Source organism: Furipterus horrens, unplaced genomic scaffold, assembly GCF_987537825.1.
Source record: "Furipterus horrens unplaced genomic scaffold, mFurHor1.1.pri manual_scaffold_8, whole genome shotgun sequence".
NCBI lineage: Eukaryota > Metazoa > Chordata > Mammalia > Chiroptera > Furipteridae > Furipterus > Furipterus horrens.
This window is the reverse complement of record NW_028327178.1, coordinates 28410395-28429281: the sequence shown is the minus strand read 5'-3', so window position 1 is coordinate 28429281 and position 18887 is coordinate 28410395. Positions and strand designations below refer to the sequence as shown.

Genomic DNA, 18887 nt, shown 5'->3' with positions numbered 1-18887 from the left:
CTGAAAGGAGGGAGAGAAGAAATTATGGATCAAGTGTAGATAAGTTGGCAAATTTGGTGGTAGGAGGCTCTAAGAGTTGTAACCTCTTTTTCTACCTGTAATGCAGGAGACAAAATCAGTCCTCTGCCCATAATGAGGAAGGTGGCCAAGGAGGAGGAAATATGGCACTGTTGGTTGACCCAACATTGTTCCCAATCCTCATCTGACCTTCTGCTTTCCCTCTAGAGGTTAGAAACACTTGATTAACAGACATATAACAAGAAAATATAAGCAGAATTTTGGTGGAGTTTCTTGGAAAGCTTTTACTTTTCCTAGTAGACAGTTACACTCATGACCTTTTTCCGCTTTCTTCCTGTCATGACCCCAGATGTGGTTCCTGGAGTTGGGACAGCTTTCTTGCATATCTGAGAAAGTAAGCACGAGGGAAAGAAAGGCCAAAAGAACGGCAAGTTCACCAGCCAGACCAGTTACTGTCCAGCTGCTGCTTGACAGCCAGCAGCAGCTCACCCTCTAGATTTCTGGTGGCAAAGTCTTATTTGCTTAAGCCACCAAGGTTGGATTTTGCATCCCGAAGCATTCCTGCTACAAGAAGGCTTGACAACAGTGATGGACATGTTTACAAAAAGAATGGGAGTGAAGTACAGGAGGAACATTGGAGTATAGATATAATATTGAAGGCCCAGGTGCACTGAAATTCATTTTTAAAAATACCAGTTTCACTTCAGACTATTTACCATCTGTGAAAATAAATCAATCTAATGTGGTACTAATATCATGCTAATTTTTATCAAGGTTAGCTCAAGTCATAGTAATTCTCCACTTAGATAAACTAGTATCTTCTACTCATCAGGACACATCTTTAAGTGCAAGGTAACTCCAAGTACAAAGCAACACCATTTAAAGATTCATCATGTACTTGGCTAATATGATTCACATCACTTTCTGGTGGAGATGCTCAGATTATCCACAATGAAGAGAATGCAATTTTGTAGTTTATGGCAGCACCACGTGAACAGACCCATCCCTCAGAACACTTGATTTAGATCATTTTATTCACACAGTGCCTAAGAAACTGCCTTTCCATAACTAAGCAGTAATTCACAATACACACATCTCTGAGGCATTTGCTGCTTTAATAGATGGCTACTCCCTCTTTACTTAAGAGAATGAGCACCAAATAAAGACTCCCTACATTTTTAATAATGGAAAATATACAAAACCCAATATATATTCATATTCCCTAGAACTATAAAATATAATCACTATTAGACAATTCTATAGTTAAAACTCACATTTATTTCTCCCCCTACTAATTTTATATTTATTAATTTAGTACTGAAGCAGAGCACAGTAATGCCACATTTGTTTCTGGAGTTAGTGTAAACACTAGATATAGCTGGGTTTTCTGATAATGAAATGTTTATGTTTCATGAGGAATACACCCAGACAAGGAAATTCACTGTGAGCCCCCTCTTCTTTTCTCATTCCAAGGACTTTCACTTCATTTGTCTGCACATTGGGTAACGGTGGCACCATGGGAAACACAATAATATGTACATTCTTGTAACAAATAGTCTTACCAAGAATCCCTAGAAAAGGGAAAATTATGTTGTATACTGTCAGAATCATTTTAATAACATACAAGTCAGTCATTTTGTATTTAAACAGGGAATCTTATTGAATATGGATAAAACTTTGGTGAACTCTAAATAGACTTTAGTGGTTTCATCAGTACAAAAACATCAAAATCCAGGGTCTCACTTTCTGACAGCTTGTCTAGAAACTCATCTTATTAAGAATGCATAAGACCCTGAAAAGGCTGTCTTGTGATGCCTGACACATGTTCACAGTTAATTGATGGCAGAAAGAGGGTCAGGAAGAACCTGGAAGGATGGTCATGAGCTGTTAAAGGTTTCCTTTTCCAGGGAAGTTGTGGTACACTTCTGTGTTACCACACTTCTCAGCATTTATGTTATGTCAGTCTTGTTTGGACAGTCTTTTCTTCATCTCCCTTTCTCCTTTATATTAAGGTGATCACCAACCTTACATAAGCACTCATAGGCAACCCAATTTATTACCAGAACATTCCTTATGTTTAAGCCACTCCCTGAAGACATGTAGCGTCATCTTAACATTTTTACTGAGTTATTTCTAAATTAGATTGTAAAGGAGATTACATTTTCTTCCTACACAGGAAATTTCTTAGTCTTATCAGTAATGTGTAGGCTCTTGTGAGTTTTCATAGGAGAAAAGTCCCTTTACTCACCTACCTCCTGACAATGACCCTGGGCATTTCACCCTACGTCTTGATTTACATGTTCTTTTGAGCCTATTCTCATATTCTGAATCTGGTAACAGAAAACAAAATGGAAAAAATTTTAAAAAGTGCTTTAATCTTTGGTCTGAGACCTCCAATGCTCAAGGTATGAAATGAAAGAGAATGTCTATTTTTATACTGAGTAACTCACCTTCCTTCTCAACAGGAGAAATGTACTTGCCTAAAGAGAAACATACAGTTGTCTCTCAGTACCTGCAGAGGATTGGTTCCAGGGTCACATACCCTGCCACTATCCCCAGTAGATACCCAAATCTGCAGATGTTCAACTCCTTTATATAAAATGGTGTAGAACAATGTGTCAAGTTGGCCCTCTGCATCTGCAGACTCCCAACCACAGATCAAAAATACTGTTTTCTGTCTATGGTTGGTTGAAACTCAGGGATACAGATATATTTGTTTTTAAAAATCCACATACAAGTGGATCTGTGCAGTTTAAACCAGTGTTGTGCAAGGATCAACTGTACTGTTATCATTTGTGCTAAGAGCAGAAATAGTAGAACATGTCTGAGAATTTCTTTTCAAGAGTTGCCCTAGAGATGGACATCTGAATTATGCCTTAGAGCCTCAAACATCTGAATTGGCACTGTATTGATAAGCAGAAAAGCAAACAATGCTGACATAAGACAGTCTATATTCTCTCCTGTGGCTTTTATGGCCTTTGAAAGAAAACTGGTGCTCATTAAAACCACTGATCTATACTAAGAAGTTGTTTGTATCTTTTGTCTTCTTCATCTGTTGAAAAAGTTCTGAGTAAATGCTTTGATTCCTTCATAATACTGATTGGACTTTTTTCCTCTAGTGTGACTTTTTCTATGTCTGAAAAGATTCGAGCTCTGACTGAAGGCTTTTCCACACTCATGACACTTGTAGGGTTTCTCCCCAGTGTGGATTCTTCGATGCTGAATCAGGACTGCACTTCGGCTAAACGCCTTCGCACACACATCACACGCATAAGGTTTCTCTCCACTGTGGATTCTCTGATGTAGGATAAGGGCTGAGCTCTGACTAAAGGTTTTGCCACATTCATCACACTTGTGTTGTTTCTTTTGAGAAGGATTTTTATGTCTTCTTTCAAACATGCCATTTTGTTCACCAGTTCCTCTAGGTGTGTAACTCTGGGAAGCACTCATATGAATGGTGTTAGAAACATCGTAATGCAGTTCTGTGACCGAAGAAGTCTTTTGCTTTGAAGCTGATTTCACATTCACAGTTCTTGTGTCTTTATCTGAAATAATACACAGAAAAGCAAGCGTCACTAGTTCTCTGTTTGGAAAGAAAAAAATAATAGAATGATCCAAATGAAATATATATGGATCATTTATTAGCTAGTGTGTTTGTAAAATAGCATCATAATGTGGAGGATGGAGAGGGTAAAGCAGAAAACACAGATCATAAAGCAAAAGAGAAAAATTTAATATGAGGAGGCAGTCAAATAGAAATATGAAAAGCTCTATGTAAAAGGTAGAACAATGAGTAGGGGGAAATAGACACGTCAGAGACTGAGGAAATTCTGGACAAAAAGAAAGGGCTTCAATGAGGAGGAATTATTGGAGAAACTGAAAGACAGGACTCAAATTTGGCAGTAGATAGTAATAAACAAGAATGTTAATCAACAAAACAAAGTTTAATTATGATAAATGAATCATTAATTAAGCAAAGGAAGGAGATGAAGAAAGCCAAGGAATATGGAAAATAAGGTCAGAAAACACAAGTTATCCCCCCCCCCAAAAAAAGTATGGTGGGAGAATACAGACTAGGATAACATCTCAAGAGATCAAGGGTAGCACAGAGTACCATGCACAAAAAACCTCTACTCTTATATGTATTTTATAGTATTACTTGAATGGCATTATTACGGTTTAAATAGAAATCATCTACCTTATGAATTATAAGAAACTCGAATTCCAAAATGACCTCAATGTCTAGTCACTACTAACAAAATCCTGGCAACAGTTAGCACTTGGCAGCATGGAGACCACTATCACCTGCAGAGGCTTTTATATGACGTGACTCTGTACCACAGAAATCATGCAGCAGCCTTAAGAGATAATTCTGTTAGCCTATCATGCATGATTCTGGTTTTCTCTGCCTTGAATTGAAAGATCCTGGGCTTTGGGCTTTCTGGTTTTGATTTCAAGTTTCTATGCATCTGTGAGGACAGTCAGAGGCAGAACCTGGTTCTTGCCAACAACAGGAACCAAGAACCTGGCTTTGCAGCTGATCACTTCTTTAGTCATCACTACACAAAGCTGCTGAGGCTGGGATGGTTTTCTGCCCCATCCTGATGGAGTGTGAAAAGATTTCCACTTTTCTCCTAGTTAAGCCAAGGCAATTGCTAGACTCGATGTGCTAAGTGGTCAGTACAAGCCTCCTGGAAGTACCTATTTGTCAAATATGAGTGAGAAATCTTTTCTAAATGTTTCTCTAAATTTTTATATATTTTTTGTTTTTTTCCTGTAGTTTCTTATCATAATTCCCTTGAAAAAACTAACCTTGCTTAGCTGATCAGCCACCCCCGGAACACAGAAACAGTGGTAGGAGAGAGGAGATTCCCCCCACCAGTGGGGTTTCCCTCTTCATCTCTAGCTTACATTTTATTGAGGAGGATCATCCAGAAGGGTCTCTGCTCAAATGTCACCTCATCAGAGAGGCCTTCTCCACCACTACATTTAATAAAACCCTGTCCCCACTTTGTATCCCCCTTATTGTGCCTTGTTTAGTTTTTTTTCCCCCCCGCAGCACTTATCTTTGTAGTATTTGCAATGGAAGAACAGGTTGCTATGCTGGCCATTTTGGAGCACTTCTGTAAAAAGTGATGCAAAGAACAACACAGGCCAGTTCAGAATGGGAAGGAGTAGAGAAACACACTCAAAGCACCACGAGAGAGCAGTCGCCTTTGCAGCAACATGACAGTTTTGATACTGGATCTCATCAGTAACTGAGCAAGAAGTTACACAGAAAATAATGTACACTAATCGTCTTTAGACTGTGACCTTGGTTCCTCAAGAAGGACTTCAGGGGCCCTGACAATAAAAGAGGTTGGAACAAGGCCAAGTTGGAGTCCTTGTGGGCTGAGACTGTTTGCTCCTGCTTCAGTCAGAGTAGCTGTGTTTTTATCTGTTTTATATAATGGAACTCCATGTAAAACGTCATTTGAGAAAAGGGTCATGCTGCTTTAAAAAGGTTTGAAAATCCTGATAGAGATGATGTCAAGAACTTCAAAAATCTGCAGATTTTATAAGAATCTATGAGAAAGAAACAAGAACAAAAATACTGAGAATGTTCCTTAGCATGAAATCTATTTAGAAATTGCCACAGTGAAAAGGAGGCCGGAGGGGAGATTTGAGACCTCTGTCAGAAAGCAGCTGAGGTGTGTGCTGCAGGCTGAGAGGCCACCTTTGCCCCGCACCATGAACTAAACCCTGCCTCTCACCGTTTTGTCTTGAGGGATGAAGCTCCAGTGATGTGCACTGCAGCTGCTTCTTCGCAGACTTGAGCTGGCCACTTGGTGATTCCTGAGTGATTTCCCACGCTGCCACTTTCCCTGCAAGTATGTCCTCATTTTGTCCAAAAACCTGGGAACAGTTAGGTTATCTGAGGCTGAAGAATTGGGATGAGACTTCAGGATAAAGATAAAAGAAACTATGTTGAAAATACCTTGAGACACATGAAAGGGGAGGAAAATAGCAGAGCCACATTCTATTTTCTTGCACAGCTGGGAGTACATTTACCCCACTACACAGCCACTTGAATGTGAATATATGTAATTTGAGAGCTCTACCCTCAATGATTCATCAGAAATCCTGACACAGTCTGGTCACTCAACCCCACAGATGTCTTCTTACCTGCTCTGCAGGCCCATCAAGCTCTTTCTCCAGCTCCTCCAACAGAGTCACAGCTTCCTCTCCGTTCTCTGGTTGGTGCTCTTGCAGCCAGGCCTGCAGCTCCTCCGGCAGGATGGCCAGGAACTGCTCCAGCACCAGCAGCTCCAGGATCTGCTTCTTGGTGTACACCTCTGGCCTCAGCCACTGACAGCAAAGCTCTCGGAGTCTATTCAGAGCCTCCCGGGGCCCAGGGGACTCCTCATAGCCAAACTGCCTGAACCGCTGACGGAAGGTCTCTGGGCTGTAGCAGCATCTCCAGTGGAGGTTGGATTCCTGATTACAGGCCTCCTCTTTCCCTTCCATCTTCACTACCAGAATGCTATCAGGCTCTTTTGAAGTTTGTGGAGGGAATGTTGATTCAGACATTTGGACTGGGAATAATTTAGGACTGCTAGGCTTTAATTTTCAAGGAGGTGAAGCTCTCCTTATGGATAACCCTTAAATACAATTAAAGAAACAAGTAGAAACAAGACAAAGACACATGCTTCTTAGAACAATACAACTAAGACTAGAAATAAGGCTGTACAGAAAGTACAGCTCTTGACCTTAACATAAATCATGCTTTCAAAGAATACTTCCATCTTTAATATAATCAAAGAGCTTAAGATTCATTAATTCATATGCATGAGTAATTCCCAATTTATAGGGAAAAGCATGCCACCAAGGCTGATTAAATATCACAATAAGAGACCAGACAGGATTGTAGAGGAGCTCTTGGAACACAGAAGTAGGGAAGCAGGAGAAAAGCTATGATGCTGGAGGAGGCTCAAAGAGCCAGTTAATTTTTTTTAGCCTGCTGCAAAGAGCTCTAAGAAATAGTTTGAGAGAAGTACTTCCATGTGTAATTTTTTAAGTTTACTAGTTTTTAAAACAATATTATTTCGACATTAACGAAACCATTATAAAAAAGTAATTGCAAATCCCTCCATCCTAATATATTTCCATTTTCTACATTCACTTCTACTTCCCATCTGTAAATCTATATTATTTACTTAACTATATCTCTATTGTAGACTATTAAGCAGTTTCTAATTTTTACTATTACAAATAATGCTGAGAGGCACATTTTCATGAATAGACTATTTTCCTCCTTTCAAATTATTTTCTTCAAGCATGTCCCAAGGCCTTGCTTATTGAGGCCAAAAGAGAGTGGCAAGTTCTGTCTGTCTAGGTATTATCAAATAAATTAGACAAGACTATCAATTCACAATGCCACCAGCGACATAATTATGTATGAGAGCAGCAACTACTTCAAGTATCATTAGCTTGTTCCCAGGGATGGAAAGACACTTTTCTTAGTATATAGTATTACACTGAGTACCATTTTACATAGAAGCATTTAAATGTGATTAGTTAAATGATGACTAGTATCTGATGACTAATTTAAAAATCTTATATGGGCCCCTATTTTTCCTTTATGTAGCCTGTCATTTTTCCCCCACTTCTCCAAGCACGTTTCTAGGCACTTAAGATACATTGGCGACATGAGCAAAGCCTATGGCTTCTTAAGGCTTGTACCCTAGCAGAAGAGACACTACGATACAACTTATACAGGGATGTGATATGCTGCAAACAACAGCTGACAGTGATAACAGTTAATATAAACTCATTTTAAATCCTCACAAAAGCTTTGTACGAATATTTTCATCCCCATGTTGTAGATGAGACACATGCTACGGCACGCTCAGGTAAGGAGGGCAACGGGACAGGGCTGGGGTCTGAACGCAGGCCATCCACGTTTATTCACTGTGCTGCCTGGTTAGGAGGCCGGTGGCAGGAGACCCAGCTCAGACGTGCACTGGACCTAGATGATCCTGGGCTGGGACAGAATCTGGGGTGGAGGCCGGAGCGGCGGAAGGGTTGAGACTAAGAATTTGGAGCCCTCTGGGGTGTTACATTGAGGACCCTAAGCTAAGGCAGCCTCCGGAGTTCGCAGGATAGACGCCGCGGAACCTGTGCCGTCTCCACAGTTGCGCTCAGACTTACACAAGAGACGGGGGAACTACACCCGCAACGCCGCAGGAGTGCCTGGAACGAACCCAGTCCCTGGAACGGAGCTTCGCCCGGAGCCCGGATCCGGGGTCTTTGCGGAGAGGACCAACTTTCACTTCCAAATCCCTCCCTCCGGTGGGCTGGCTCCAGGTGGGACTTAGGAACCCAAAACTGTACCTCCCCACCCCCACCCCCCGCCTGGTCCCACAACCACGCGGCTCCCCTTTGGGGCAAGGACCAAACTCCGCGAGAAACCGCGGGAGGCTCGCGGACATCCGGGGAGCGCGCGCGGGGGGTGGGGATGCCAGTGGATTCACCGCAGGGGGTAGGCGCCGCGGGAGACGAGGGGAGCGGGTGCGGGGACATGCAGTGAGAGGCAGAGAGATGCAGGAACCAGATGAAGGCCACGAGAAGTGCAGGGATCGTCTTGGGGGTGAGGTGGGGGAAGGTATAAGGAGAGGGGGTGTGGACGCCTCTCCCCGTGGCCTAGGGGCGGAAAAGAAGCCTCGGCTCTCACCTCGGGGCCGGGAAGCGCGGGGCTGGATGCTGCTTCCGGTCCTCCCAGCTGGTTGCGGGGCGGGCCTAGGATAGCGGAGCGGTTGCCATGGAGACGAGCCACCGCCTCAGGCTTTCTGGGAAGCGCGCTGCGCTACGAGAACAGGAGTTACTTAGTTGGGCTCTGAACGGCCTGGCAGAGGCAGCCAATTGGTGTTTCTCTCCCTTTCTTTCTCTCTCTCTCTTACCCTCTCTCTAAAAATAAATAGTCTTTAAAAAAATAACTTCCATGGCTCGGCATCCCAGCTACTCTGCATCCCGGTTCAGATACACTAGCATTGTTATTTCTCAGAGTACTTTTACTAACATTGTTAACTTTACTCTTTCGATCACCTAGTAAGGCTATCACAATTTTACAGGAAATAAAACCAAGGATTCCAGGACTTGTCCGTAATCACAGAGAGGGAGACTCCTGTGTTTGCACAACTTCCCCTGCAGTACCATCCCCGCTACTGAGGCTGGGTACCCTCGGCTCGGAATCCCCAGTACTGACGTTTTAAGGAACAGGTTTGACCCACCCCACCCCTCATGCTTTCTCAAGAGAATCTAATGGCCCTTTCGAAAGGTGAGACAGAACCTTTTCACGCATATTTGGGACCTATATATGTATATATTTCCTCAAAGAATCTTAAGTCAGTTTACAAATGAATTTAAAGCTCAGTGAGCTACAAGACCACAGACCCACATATTGGCTTCCTCCTACACCCACCTTCCCCCAGGGACTCTTGGAAATGTATTTTTAAAAAATTTTAATATGTTTATTGATTTTAGAGAGAGGAAAGGAGAGAGAGAAACATCGACCTGAGAAACATTGATTGGTTGCTTCCCATACGCACTCCCAGAGAGGATCAAACCCACAACCTAGGTACATCCCCTGACCAGAATCAAACCCCTAGCCTTTTGGTGTATGTCAGAACATGAATGCAGCTAAAATGCACACCTGGACTTTTGGTATATGCTAATCAACCTGGCCCTGGACTTAGCCGTTCCCAAAGATATGCTGATGGACTTAGCAGTTCCCAAAAGATGTGTTGACGGACTGAAACCATTCCCAGGGGAAATGGTAATGAACCTAGCCCGATATGTTAACTAACCTGGGGGGAGGGGCGAGCAATGAGATGTAAATGACCTACTGAATATGTTGATAAGCAAACCCACCCTCACCAAACTGTGTGGTTGACAAGTATACAAAAGGTGCTTGCAGAAGTTCAGGGGGGACTCTTACGGGCCCACAAGGAGGACCGGGAGTCCCCATTCCCCTTGCTCCTACGGGCCCTTAAATTGGTCCGGGGGCTGCCTCTCCGCTTCCCCCCCTTCTTCCCCTTTTCCCTCAATAAACCCATTGCCTAATCCCACAGTGGTCTCCGGGTGATTTCTCAAAGCAAGGCTGCCCTGACAGTGTACAAGACTACGCCCCAACCAAATAAGCAACACCTGCCAGGGCTGAAATGTGTTTTTAGAGGGAATTGGGGAATTAGAAAAGGGGAGGACAGAGATCCTTAAAAACCACTTGCTAATGAATAAGCGAAAGTAATTTAAAAAACACTCTTTTGGTATGACCAAGAAAAAGTATATTAGTACTGCAGTCTGTAGTGATGAAAGAAAAGGCTGGTTTAGTCAGTCTATACCAGACCTAGGAGATTAGGGGAGAAGTTTGCTTCTTAGTTAACCTACAGTGACATTAAATTTGAAGAAATTTTTGCTTCCGCAGGGTGCTTGCACTGGCTAACATTTGTTGCCGAGGCACAAATTGCAGAATTAAATGTGTTTACGTTGGTGGTAGGTACGTAAAGTGACTCAAGGCATCGAGGAATTTAAAACAATTCTTCCAGGGCAATGCTGGCAATAATGTGAAATTGAAGAAGATACTTTAAGGAGAAAATGGGCAGCAGTAAAAGGCTGCAAGGAGAATAAGGAACTGTGAAAAGCCATAGGATTTGACAAGAGGTCAGGGGTGAATTCATGGGTTCTAATTCCACCAAATAGCCAGATTTAAGAAGCTAAAGTTAAATAAATAAATAAAAAGGAGCAAATGAAAAAGATTGTTTATTAATGTCTCACAGTGAGATAAAGGACAGGTGTTTGTTTGCTTTTTATTATTGTTTGAGAGTAGAGTGGAAAGAAATTAGCAAGAACAAGGTCCCTATAGAGATAGCATCTACCATATACCAGATGCAGGATAAACACTGGAAATTCAAATGTAATATACAGATTCTTGCTCTTTAGGAACTGATTAATTAAGGAAAAAGGTGTGTAAATTGATTATTCCAAACAAAACGGCAGACATTCTGATGGAGCTGTCTACAGGATGCTATGATACCCCAAAGAAAGGGTGATATTAGGTATAGAGGTGGATAGATTGGAATTTGAGCTGATGAGGAAAACAGTATTGATGCATTTCTGACTGACAGGCCAGTACAGAATATTTAGATTTGCAGGCCATGAGAGTCAGGGTAGCCCTCCTCTGAGAAATCGCCCAGAGACTGCTATGGGAACAGATAACTGGTTTACTGAGGGAACAAAGGAAGGGGGAAGAGGGTTAAGGGGAAAGGCAATTCCCGGGACTGACTCAACGGGCCCGTAGGAGCAAGGGAAACGGCAGCGGCGGAGGGGGTGGGCCCGCAGGAGCAAGGGAATAGGGGAGGGTGATTCCCGGTGCTCCTTGTGGACCTGTAGGAATCGCCACCGACACTTCTGCAGGCACCTTTTTTTATACACCTTTCGGTAAGGGGGAGTTTGCTTATTGACATATCCAGTAGGTCATTTACATCTCATTGCTTTCCCCCTCCCACACCAGCTTAGTTAACATACCGGGCTAAGTCCATTAGCATTTCCTCTGGGAAAGTTTAAGTCCATCAACATATCTTTTGGGAACTGCTAAATCCATTAGCATTTCCTCTGGGAAAGTTTCAGTCTATCAACAAATCTTTTGGGAAACGCTAAGTCCAGGGCCAGGTTGATTACCAAAGTCCAGGTGTACATGATCTGACAATGAGTACCTGAGGATGGGGATTAAGAATTAAGCAAGAGTCTAGTTTTAAAAGATTTGGCAGGTCAGGTAAAAAGGCTGTGACCTAAAATTTTAAGCAGGGTCTTGAGGAAGTGGCACAAACATATGCAATTCAGATAGAATTCTCTGATGGCAGCATGAAGGACAGATTTGCGGGACACAAAACTCAAGGCAGGGTGAACAGCTCTGAGGCTCTTACAGGGATCCAGGCTGCGCATGATGGAAGTCTGAACTAGTGCAGAGGCAGTGAGGATGGAGGTAGATTCAGGAAACTCTTGGGAGGCTCATGCTTGCTTGGATGGTAGACTGACAGTTGACTGCGTAGGTAGTGTGTTCAGAGAAGTAGTAAAAAAACCCGCAATGAATAGGTTTGACAGTGGCTGAAGATGCTATAATCAACACTCTGTACATAATTAGACATTTTGTGAGATTATATGAAAGTAAATATCAAACATGCTCAATATCTGAAAGTTTCTCCTATGTAAGTATATTAAACTCCCTATTAATTTCATAAGCCACTTATAAACACAGTGAAGGAGGAGGGCAGTCACTCTACAGTGATCTTATAGAAACATTCACTAGACCATTTCTTCTCCTTCATCACCATATTTATTTACCTGGTTAGAAGCTTTTAGGGATGTGGACTTAGTCCTGGGGAGCAGGACATGGTTGTGGGATGGGAGGAGCGACTGCCCTGGTCCATTCTAGGTCTGTTTGACTTTTAAAATATGCGTATTATAACATCAGTTATAGAAAAGCAACTGTAATTGCCCCTCCCATTCCCCTTTAATCCTTCTATATTGAGGCTTCCACTCTCAACTCTTCACTTGTTTTACATATTGCCAAACCTAATTCACTTATTTTAGTCCTTATCTTCTCAGCATTTCACATTATTTACTATGGTACTTCTACCTTGAACTCTCTGCTCTTCATTTCTATTACTCTACTATCTTCAGGTTCTCCTTCTTCTAAGCACTCCTTACAGTGGCTGCTCTTGTTCTGCAATCCCACATATTATTAGTGTTCTTCATTGTTCTGCCCTTGGTTCCTGTATCTTTCGTGCTTTAGGCTCTCTATGGGCTAGCCTAAAGACTACCTTTAAGACTTCAAGTACCACCTCTAACTATATTAGTTCCAGTTTACATCTTGAGCATGATCTTTTTGAGCCTCCTCATCACAGGGCTGACTGCTTACCAAACATCATTACTTGTTTGTTTCACAGGAACCTTAAATCATGAATTATTTCTCACCTCCCCTATGCTCACCTCTTGTTCCTCCTTATCTCCTGGACTAGCACCGCCATCCACCCATTCCCCCTGGAAGAAATCTGAGGTCTTTCAAGACATTTTTGTTTCACTCATGTACATGTCAGGCAGGGTCTGTGTCCCATTCATCCTATGCTCTTTGTGTCCTTTGTTCCCTTTATGGTGACTGGCACATTGATCTCAACTTAACTCATACTCCATTAATACATAAATATAAAAAGAAGAGGATCAAATTGATAAAAAAAGGGTCAGTTTCCCTCTAGCAATGGGATTATGGAATGGGAGTGGACTGGGAAAAAAAGGATATGAAATTTGACTTATATTGGCACTAGGGGCACAGGCATAAGGACTGAAAGAGATGAAGGATGAAGCCAAAACATTAAATCTGAAATTTAACAAAGACTACTCAGCCAGATTTAAAGGCATAGTTACCAGAAGAGACGAGTAATCCATGAGGAGGAGAACTGCTGTAGGTAGATACATTGGAATAAAAGCATAATGGCTTCATGACATTTTAAGGCAAAAAGATGAAGATAATAAATTTCATGCAGTACTGAAAATCCATGTGTGGGAAGACAGCAAAGCCTAATGAGAAAAGATTCAGAGTCTGCTATAACCTTGGGTGTTCAGAATGCTGCCCACATGGAGTCCTGTTTTTCACCTCTCTCCCAAGACATGGGACTGCATGTATTTATTTATGAGTTTGGTTTTCCGCAAACTGGAACTAAACATTTGGTGCTGTATTGGTTTCCTAGGGCTGCCATAAAAATTACCACAAACTCGGTGGTTTAAAACAACAGAAATTTATTATCTCATCGTTATGGGGGCTAGAAGTGAAATCACAGTGTTGACAGGGCCATCTGGAGGCTCTAGAGAAGAATCATTCCTTGCTTCTTCATAATTTCTGTTTGGTTGCTGGCAATCCCGCATCACCCTAATTTCTGATTCTGTTGTCATATGGCCTTCTTCTCTCTGCACCTAAATGTGGCTCTGCATCTCATTTCCTCCTAAAAAGACACCATTGGATTTAGGGCCCACCTTAATCCATTATGACCTCATTTTAACTAATTACATTTGCAAGAAATGTACATTTCTAAATAAGGTGACATTCTAAGCTCCAGGTGGACATGAATTTTGGAGGAACACTATTCAGTCCAGTACAGTCAGTGCCTTTGCCAGCTAACAATTTTTTGAAATTTACCCTTCGTTGCCTGGCCTGTAAATGTGAAATGGACCTCTTAAATATTTTTTCTTCACTGTCCAGCTCAATGATATGATTTGTCAATGGAAGGCGCTAGAGAGACATGGCAGGAACAAGGGCTTCCCTTCCTGGTTCTGGTGTGCTAGCTGTGTAGGTAGGGCAACAGGCTGCGCATGCAGCTCTCCAGTAGCCAGCAGCAGCTTTCCCAGGCAGCGGTTTCCTCCTGCACCCTCCAGGCCAGTTTCTAGCAGCATGCCTCTATTGTGAATGGCTTTTTTCTTGCAATCTAGAGGGAAGATTTCTAGCAAGTTCCACCACCATGGCACAACAGTGACTTCTTTGCTGTCCCGTGAGCCATGGCTGTGCACTGTGGAAGAGGCTCCTAATAATCAGGTGGACAAAATGACACATTCAGTGGATATAAATCAGTCTTTCCCCTCTTACCCCAGTGCTTGCTCAATGGGACATAAACGAGGTGGCTGCAGTGGCAGGGATGGAGGTTATGTGTGGGCTCAGAATCATGGACTTTCCCTACCCAAGGCTGACATGGCTAACACTGCTGCTGGTTCTTAATCTGTTGACAGCAGAGGCCAACACTAAGCCCCTCATATGGTACCACTCCCCATGGGACCAAGCAGCCACCCATGGCGGCGGGTTGATTACATTGGACCTCTTCACAGAGGAGACGGAGATTTATCCTCACTGGAATATACATGTATTCTGAATATAGATTTACCTTCCCTTAACGTAATACTGCACCAGCCCTGCCATTTTGTACATATGAAATGCTTTACCTGTCATCTTGGTATTCTGGACAGCATTTCTTCTCATTAAGAAGCTCATTTTACATCAAAAGAAATACAGCAATGGGCTTATGCCTGTGGACCCAACTACTCTTACCAGATACCCCATCAGTCAGGAGCAAGTGGCCTAACTGAAAGTTGAAATTACTAAAGACTTAGTTGTGGTGCCAATTGGGAGATAACACCCCAAAACAATGGGATTCTGTTTTACAGGGTACAGTATATGCTTCAACCAGATACTATTATATGATGTTTTCTAGCCCATAACCAGAGCACGTGGATCTGGCCATCAAGCTGTGGAAGTGGCAGTGAGTCCTCTCATTCTTAAATTCAATAACCCATTTGAAGAATTTTTCTTCCTGTCCCAGAAACTTTGAGTAGTACTCTTTGGAAGTCATAGTCCCCAAGAGAGAAATTATTCCATCAGCAGATACAGCAGTTCAGTTGAATTGGAAAGTAAGCCTGCCTTCAGGGGATTTTGGATTTATGCTGTTGGACTAACTGGCAAAAAAAAAAAAAAATTACTCTAGCCGAAGTACTTGAACTTGGGTTTTGACTACACGATGCAGGCAAGGACTATGTCTGAAATCCAGGGAGTTATCTGGTGGGTGCCTCTTAGTACTTCCGTGTCAATCAGTAAAGGTTAATGGAAAACCACAGAAACCAAAAAAAGGAAGGACTGAACATTCAAACCCTCTAAGAGTCAAGGTTTAGGTAAAGAACCCCGACCAGCTGAATTTCTGGTGAAGGGAGGAGGAAATGTGTACTGGACAATAGAAGAAGGAAGACATAGATATTGACAGCCTCACAACAGATCACAGAAAGAATGATAGTAGCAGCTTTGTATATTCCCTACTTGCTTATATATGTATGTATGTTTTTTTTATATGCTAACCATTTTCTTTTCTCTCCTTCCCATTGTTATTGCATGTATACGTAGTTGAAAATTAACCTTACAATTTATTCTGTAGGTCAGTGATTTTCAAATGGTGTGTTTCAAGAATTTTTAAAACATGCAATACCTGACTATTTAGTCAGAGGCACTGACTTCTTTTCCCTTAGCTTGTCAAATAAGAAATGACAACAGCCAATACAACAATAGTCATCAGTGTGAATGCCCTGTCTTGAACTATAAATATATAGCTCTTATAATACAGTTGCATCTTATTGGTTACTTTGAATAATAAGGTTGCATCTGATTGGTTAATTCTTCGTACCAGAAATCCTTAGATACAAGGACAGGCACCTGATTTTTTAAAAAGTGTCTTTGGAGCAAAAAGGTAGGGAATTACACTTATTATTATTTTTTGTAAATCAATAAAAATTATACCTATTTTTTGTCACACCAGCAAAAAAAAAATGTATTTTTTGGTATGTCACAGAAGTTAGTAATTAGTTTATGTGTGATATGAGATGAAAAATACTGAAAAGCTCTGCTTAAGATAGCAAAATATTCAGTGGGATTCTCCCTGAGTTTGATGAGTAATTAGTATAACCAGTGGTGGATACAACTACTGTTGGAACTGTTTATCTCCACATTTTGAGAAAAGGTGAGAACTTTACTTTTAAGACAAATAAGTAAATAAGTTATATTTTGTTAGGGAAAAATTGTTTTACTCATGCACAGAAGTTCAAAGATATATAAAAGGGTGCACATGCAAGCTGAGTAGACAAAGGGTAATCATTTGTTATAGCTGTTCTTTTACTTGATCTGTGATTTGAACCTTAAATATCTCCTCTTATGCTCTCAATTTTGACACAGCTTGTTTCTCCATGAAGTTTCCTTCAATTACCTTTCCCCCTTCATGTCTCACACATTTAGCACCTACTTATATTCTGAATGCAAGTTTCCTCTAATTAATTGATGTATTGCACTCCTGTCTGCCAGGCCCAGCCCACTAGATTCTAAACTCTTTTAGGACCATGTCCCATTTCCTTTTGCATTATCCATCAAAAACACACATACAGTGAGTCACTATTCAGTGAATACCTCTTAATTAAATAGCTGTCCTTGTTCACTTGCTGCACTGATTAATCTGCTTTTTATTCCAAATTTAGTATTTTAGCTAGTACATTGTTTCTGAATCTAATTTCACTAGAGAGCACCTTTGACATTAATATGTAATTTCTTAAAACCATTCGGGAATTAAAAAAAAATTCATCAATTTTCCTTGATATATAGAGAGCAGAGATTTATGTAAGATTTTATTTTGGATTAACATATTATACCATAAAATTCTTTTAAAAATATACTGATATTTGTAATATGACTTTTTCCCATTACTTAAAAATGGTTATATAAGATGAATTAAATGACATACTATAGTTCCCCAAAAAATTAATAATAAAATTACTATATAACCCAGCAATTCCATTTCTGCATATATACCCTAAAGAATTGAAAGCAATCTCAAAGAGATGTTTGTACACGTCATGTTCATAGAAGCATTATTCACAATAGTGTGAAGGTAGGAGCCACACAAGTGTAAATCAACGGAGGAATGGAAACAAAATGTGGCGTATATATACAATGGAATATTGTTGAACCCTAAAAAGGAAGGAAATTCTGACATATGCTACAACATGGATGAATCTTGAGGATATTATGCTAAATGAAATAAGCCAATCACACACACACACACAAAAATTTATATGAGTGAAATCAATAGAGTAGGCAAATTCATAGAGACAGAAAGTAGAACGGTATTTGCCAGGGACTGGGGGAGGGCAAATGAGTTGTTTAATAAGTGCAGAGCTTCAGTTTTGCACGATGGAAAGAGTTCTGGAGATTGGTTGCCCAACAACATGAATATACTTAACGCTACTGAACTACACACTTAAAACTGGTTGAGATGATACATTTTATGTGATATACATTTTGCCACAATTTTTTAAAGGAGTAAATTATATTTTTTAGTTATACAGGCTGGAGCAAAAGTAGTTTACATATGCGAGTACACAAAACACAAAGTTTATTCTTGTATTATTATTTAATAAATGTCAACATAAGAAACGTCCAAACCTATAAGAATTTTTATGGGTTTATTTGAGCCAAACTTGATAACAATTTGCTGGGAGGCAAAATCTCAACGGATTGAGAAAATGCTCCAGAGAATGGCAGTTTTGCACCTTATTTTATACACTATAATCAAAGGAGGTGACATAAGGGGGTTACATGAAATCCATTGGTGGTAGATTAGAGAGGCAGGAGAAAGCAAAACACGGAAATCTCTGAGACCGGATAAAAAGTAAAATGGGTGGATACATACTTCTTTCATATCAGTGGGTTAACAGTTAATTTTTAGAGCACAGGGAGATGGTGTGCAGGAGAACAAGATAACAATGAGGGGTTGTGTGGTCTAGTGTTCTGGTGGGAGATTGTGCCCTGAGGGGTCTGGGAAAAAGGAAATTATTCTGACATTGCAAAGGTATGTTATCGTAGATGATAAATTTGACTCATTAAAAATCAGAACTGCCGCCCTTTCTTGTGCCTTTTTAAGGTTGATGCAGTGCCTTAGGAGGCTAACACAGAAGGGTAAAGTAAGTCTCCATAAAACCCAGAGAAGAGATGGTAAAACTCCTCTTTGGATCCTGTCTGGAGTCACAGCTGAAAAAAAAAAAAAAAAAAAAAATTCAGAACTGCTATTTGTCACAGACTGAAAATGCAAGCAAGTGTCTGAGGATGATGATAGCTGTGCAACAAATGAGAGCGTAACTTGGTCTCATTTTAGGCAGCAGCACTGAAGATAGCTCCAATACTTTTTAAAAAGTAGTGTTGTTGAAGACTCAAGATTTGTTTAACCACAGTGAGAGGATCTTACAGTTTCAGCAGAGAGTTT

General features: G+C 41.1%; 1 protein-coding gene and 1 non-coding gene across 2 annotated transcripts; one reads left to right on the top strand and one right to left on the bottom strand.

Annotated features, from left to right (window-relative positions):
- Nucleotides 1-985: 985 nt before the first annotated feature.
- ZNF396 (zinc finger protein 396) lies at nt 986-6634 on the bottom strand. The gene is made up of 4 exons (XM_090285657.1): nt 6184-6634; nt 5772-5913; nt 3222-3563; nt 986-2351 (listed from the first exon to the last, which is right to left on the bottom strand). Exons 1-4 carry the CDS (start codon nt 6586-6588, stop codon nt 2263-2265), a joined length of 978 nt encoding a protein of 325 aa, XP_090141783.1. The 5' UTR covers nt 6589-6634; the 3' UTR covers nt 986-2262.
- An 11901-nt stretch (nt 6635-18535) lies between these two features.
- On the top strand, nt 18536-18657 carry LOC150002662 (small nucleolar RNA SNORA26). Its single transcript, XR_016512894.1, has one exon. It is a non-coding gene; the product is annotated as a small nucleolar RNA SNORA26 (small nucleolar RNA).
- The last annotated feature ends 230 nt before the right edge of the window (nt 18658-18887 follow it).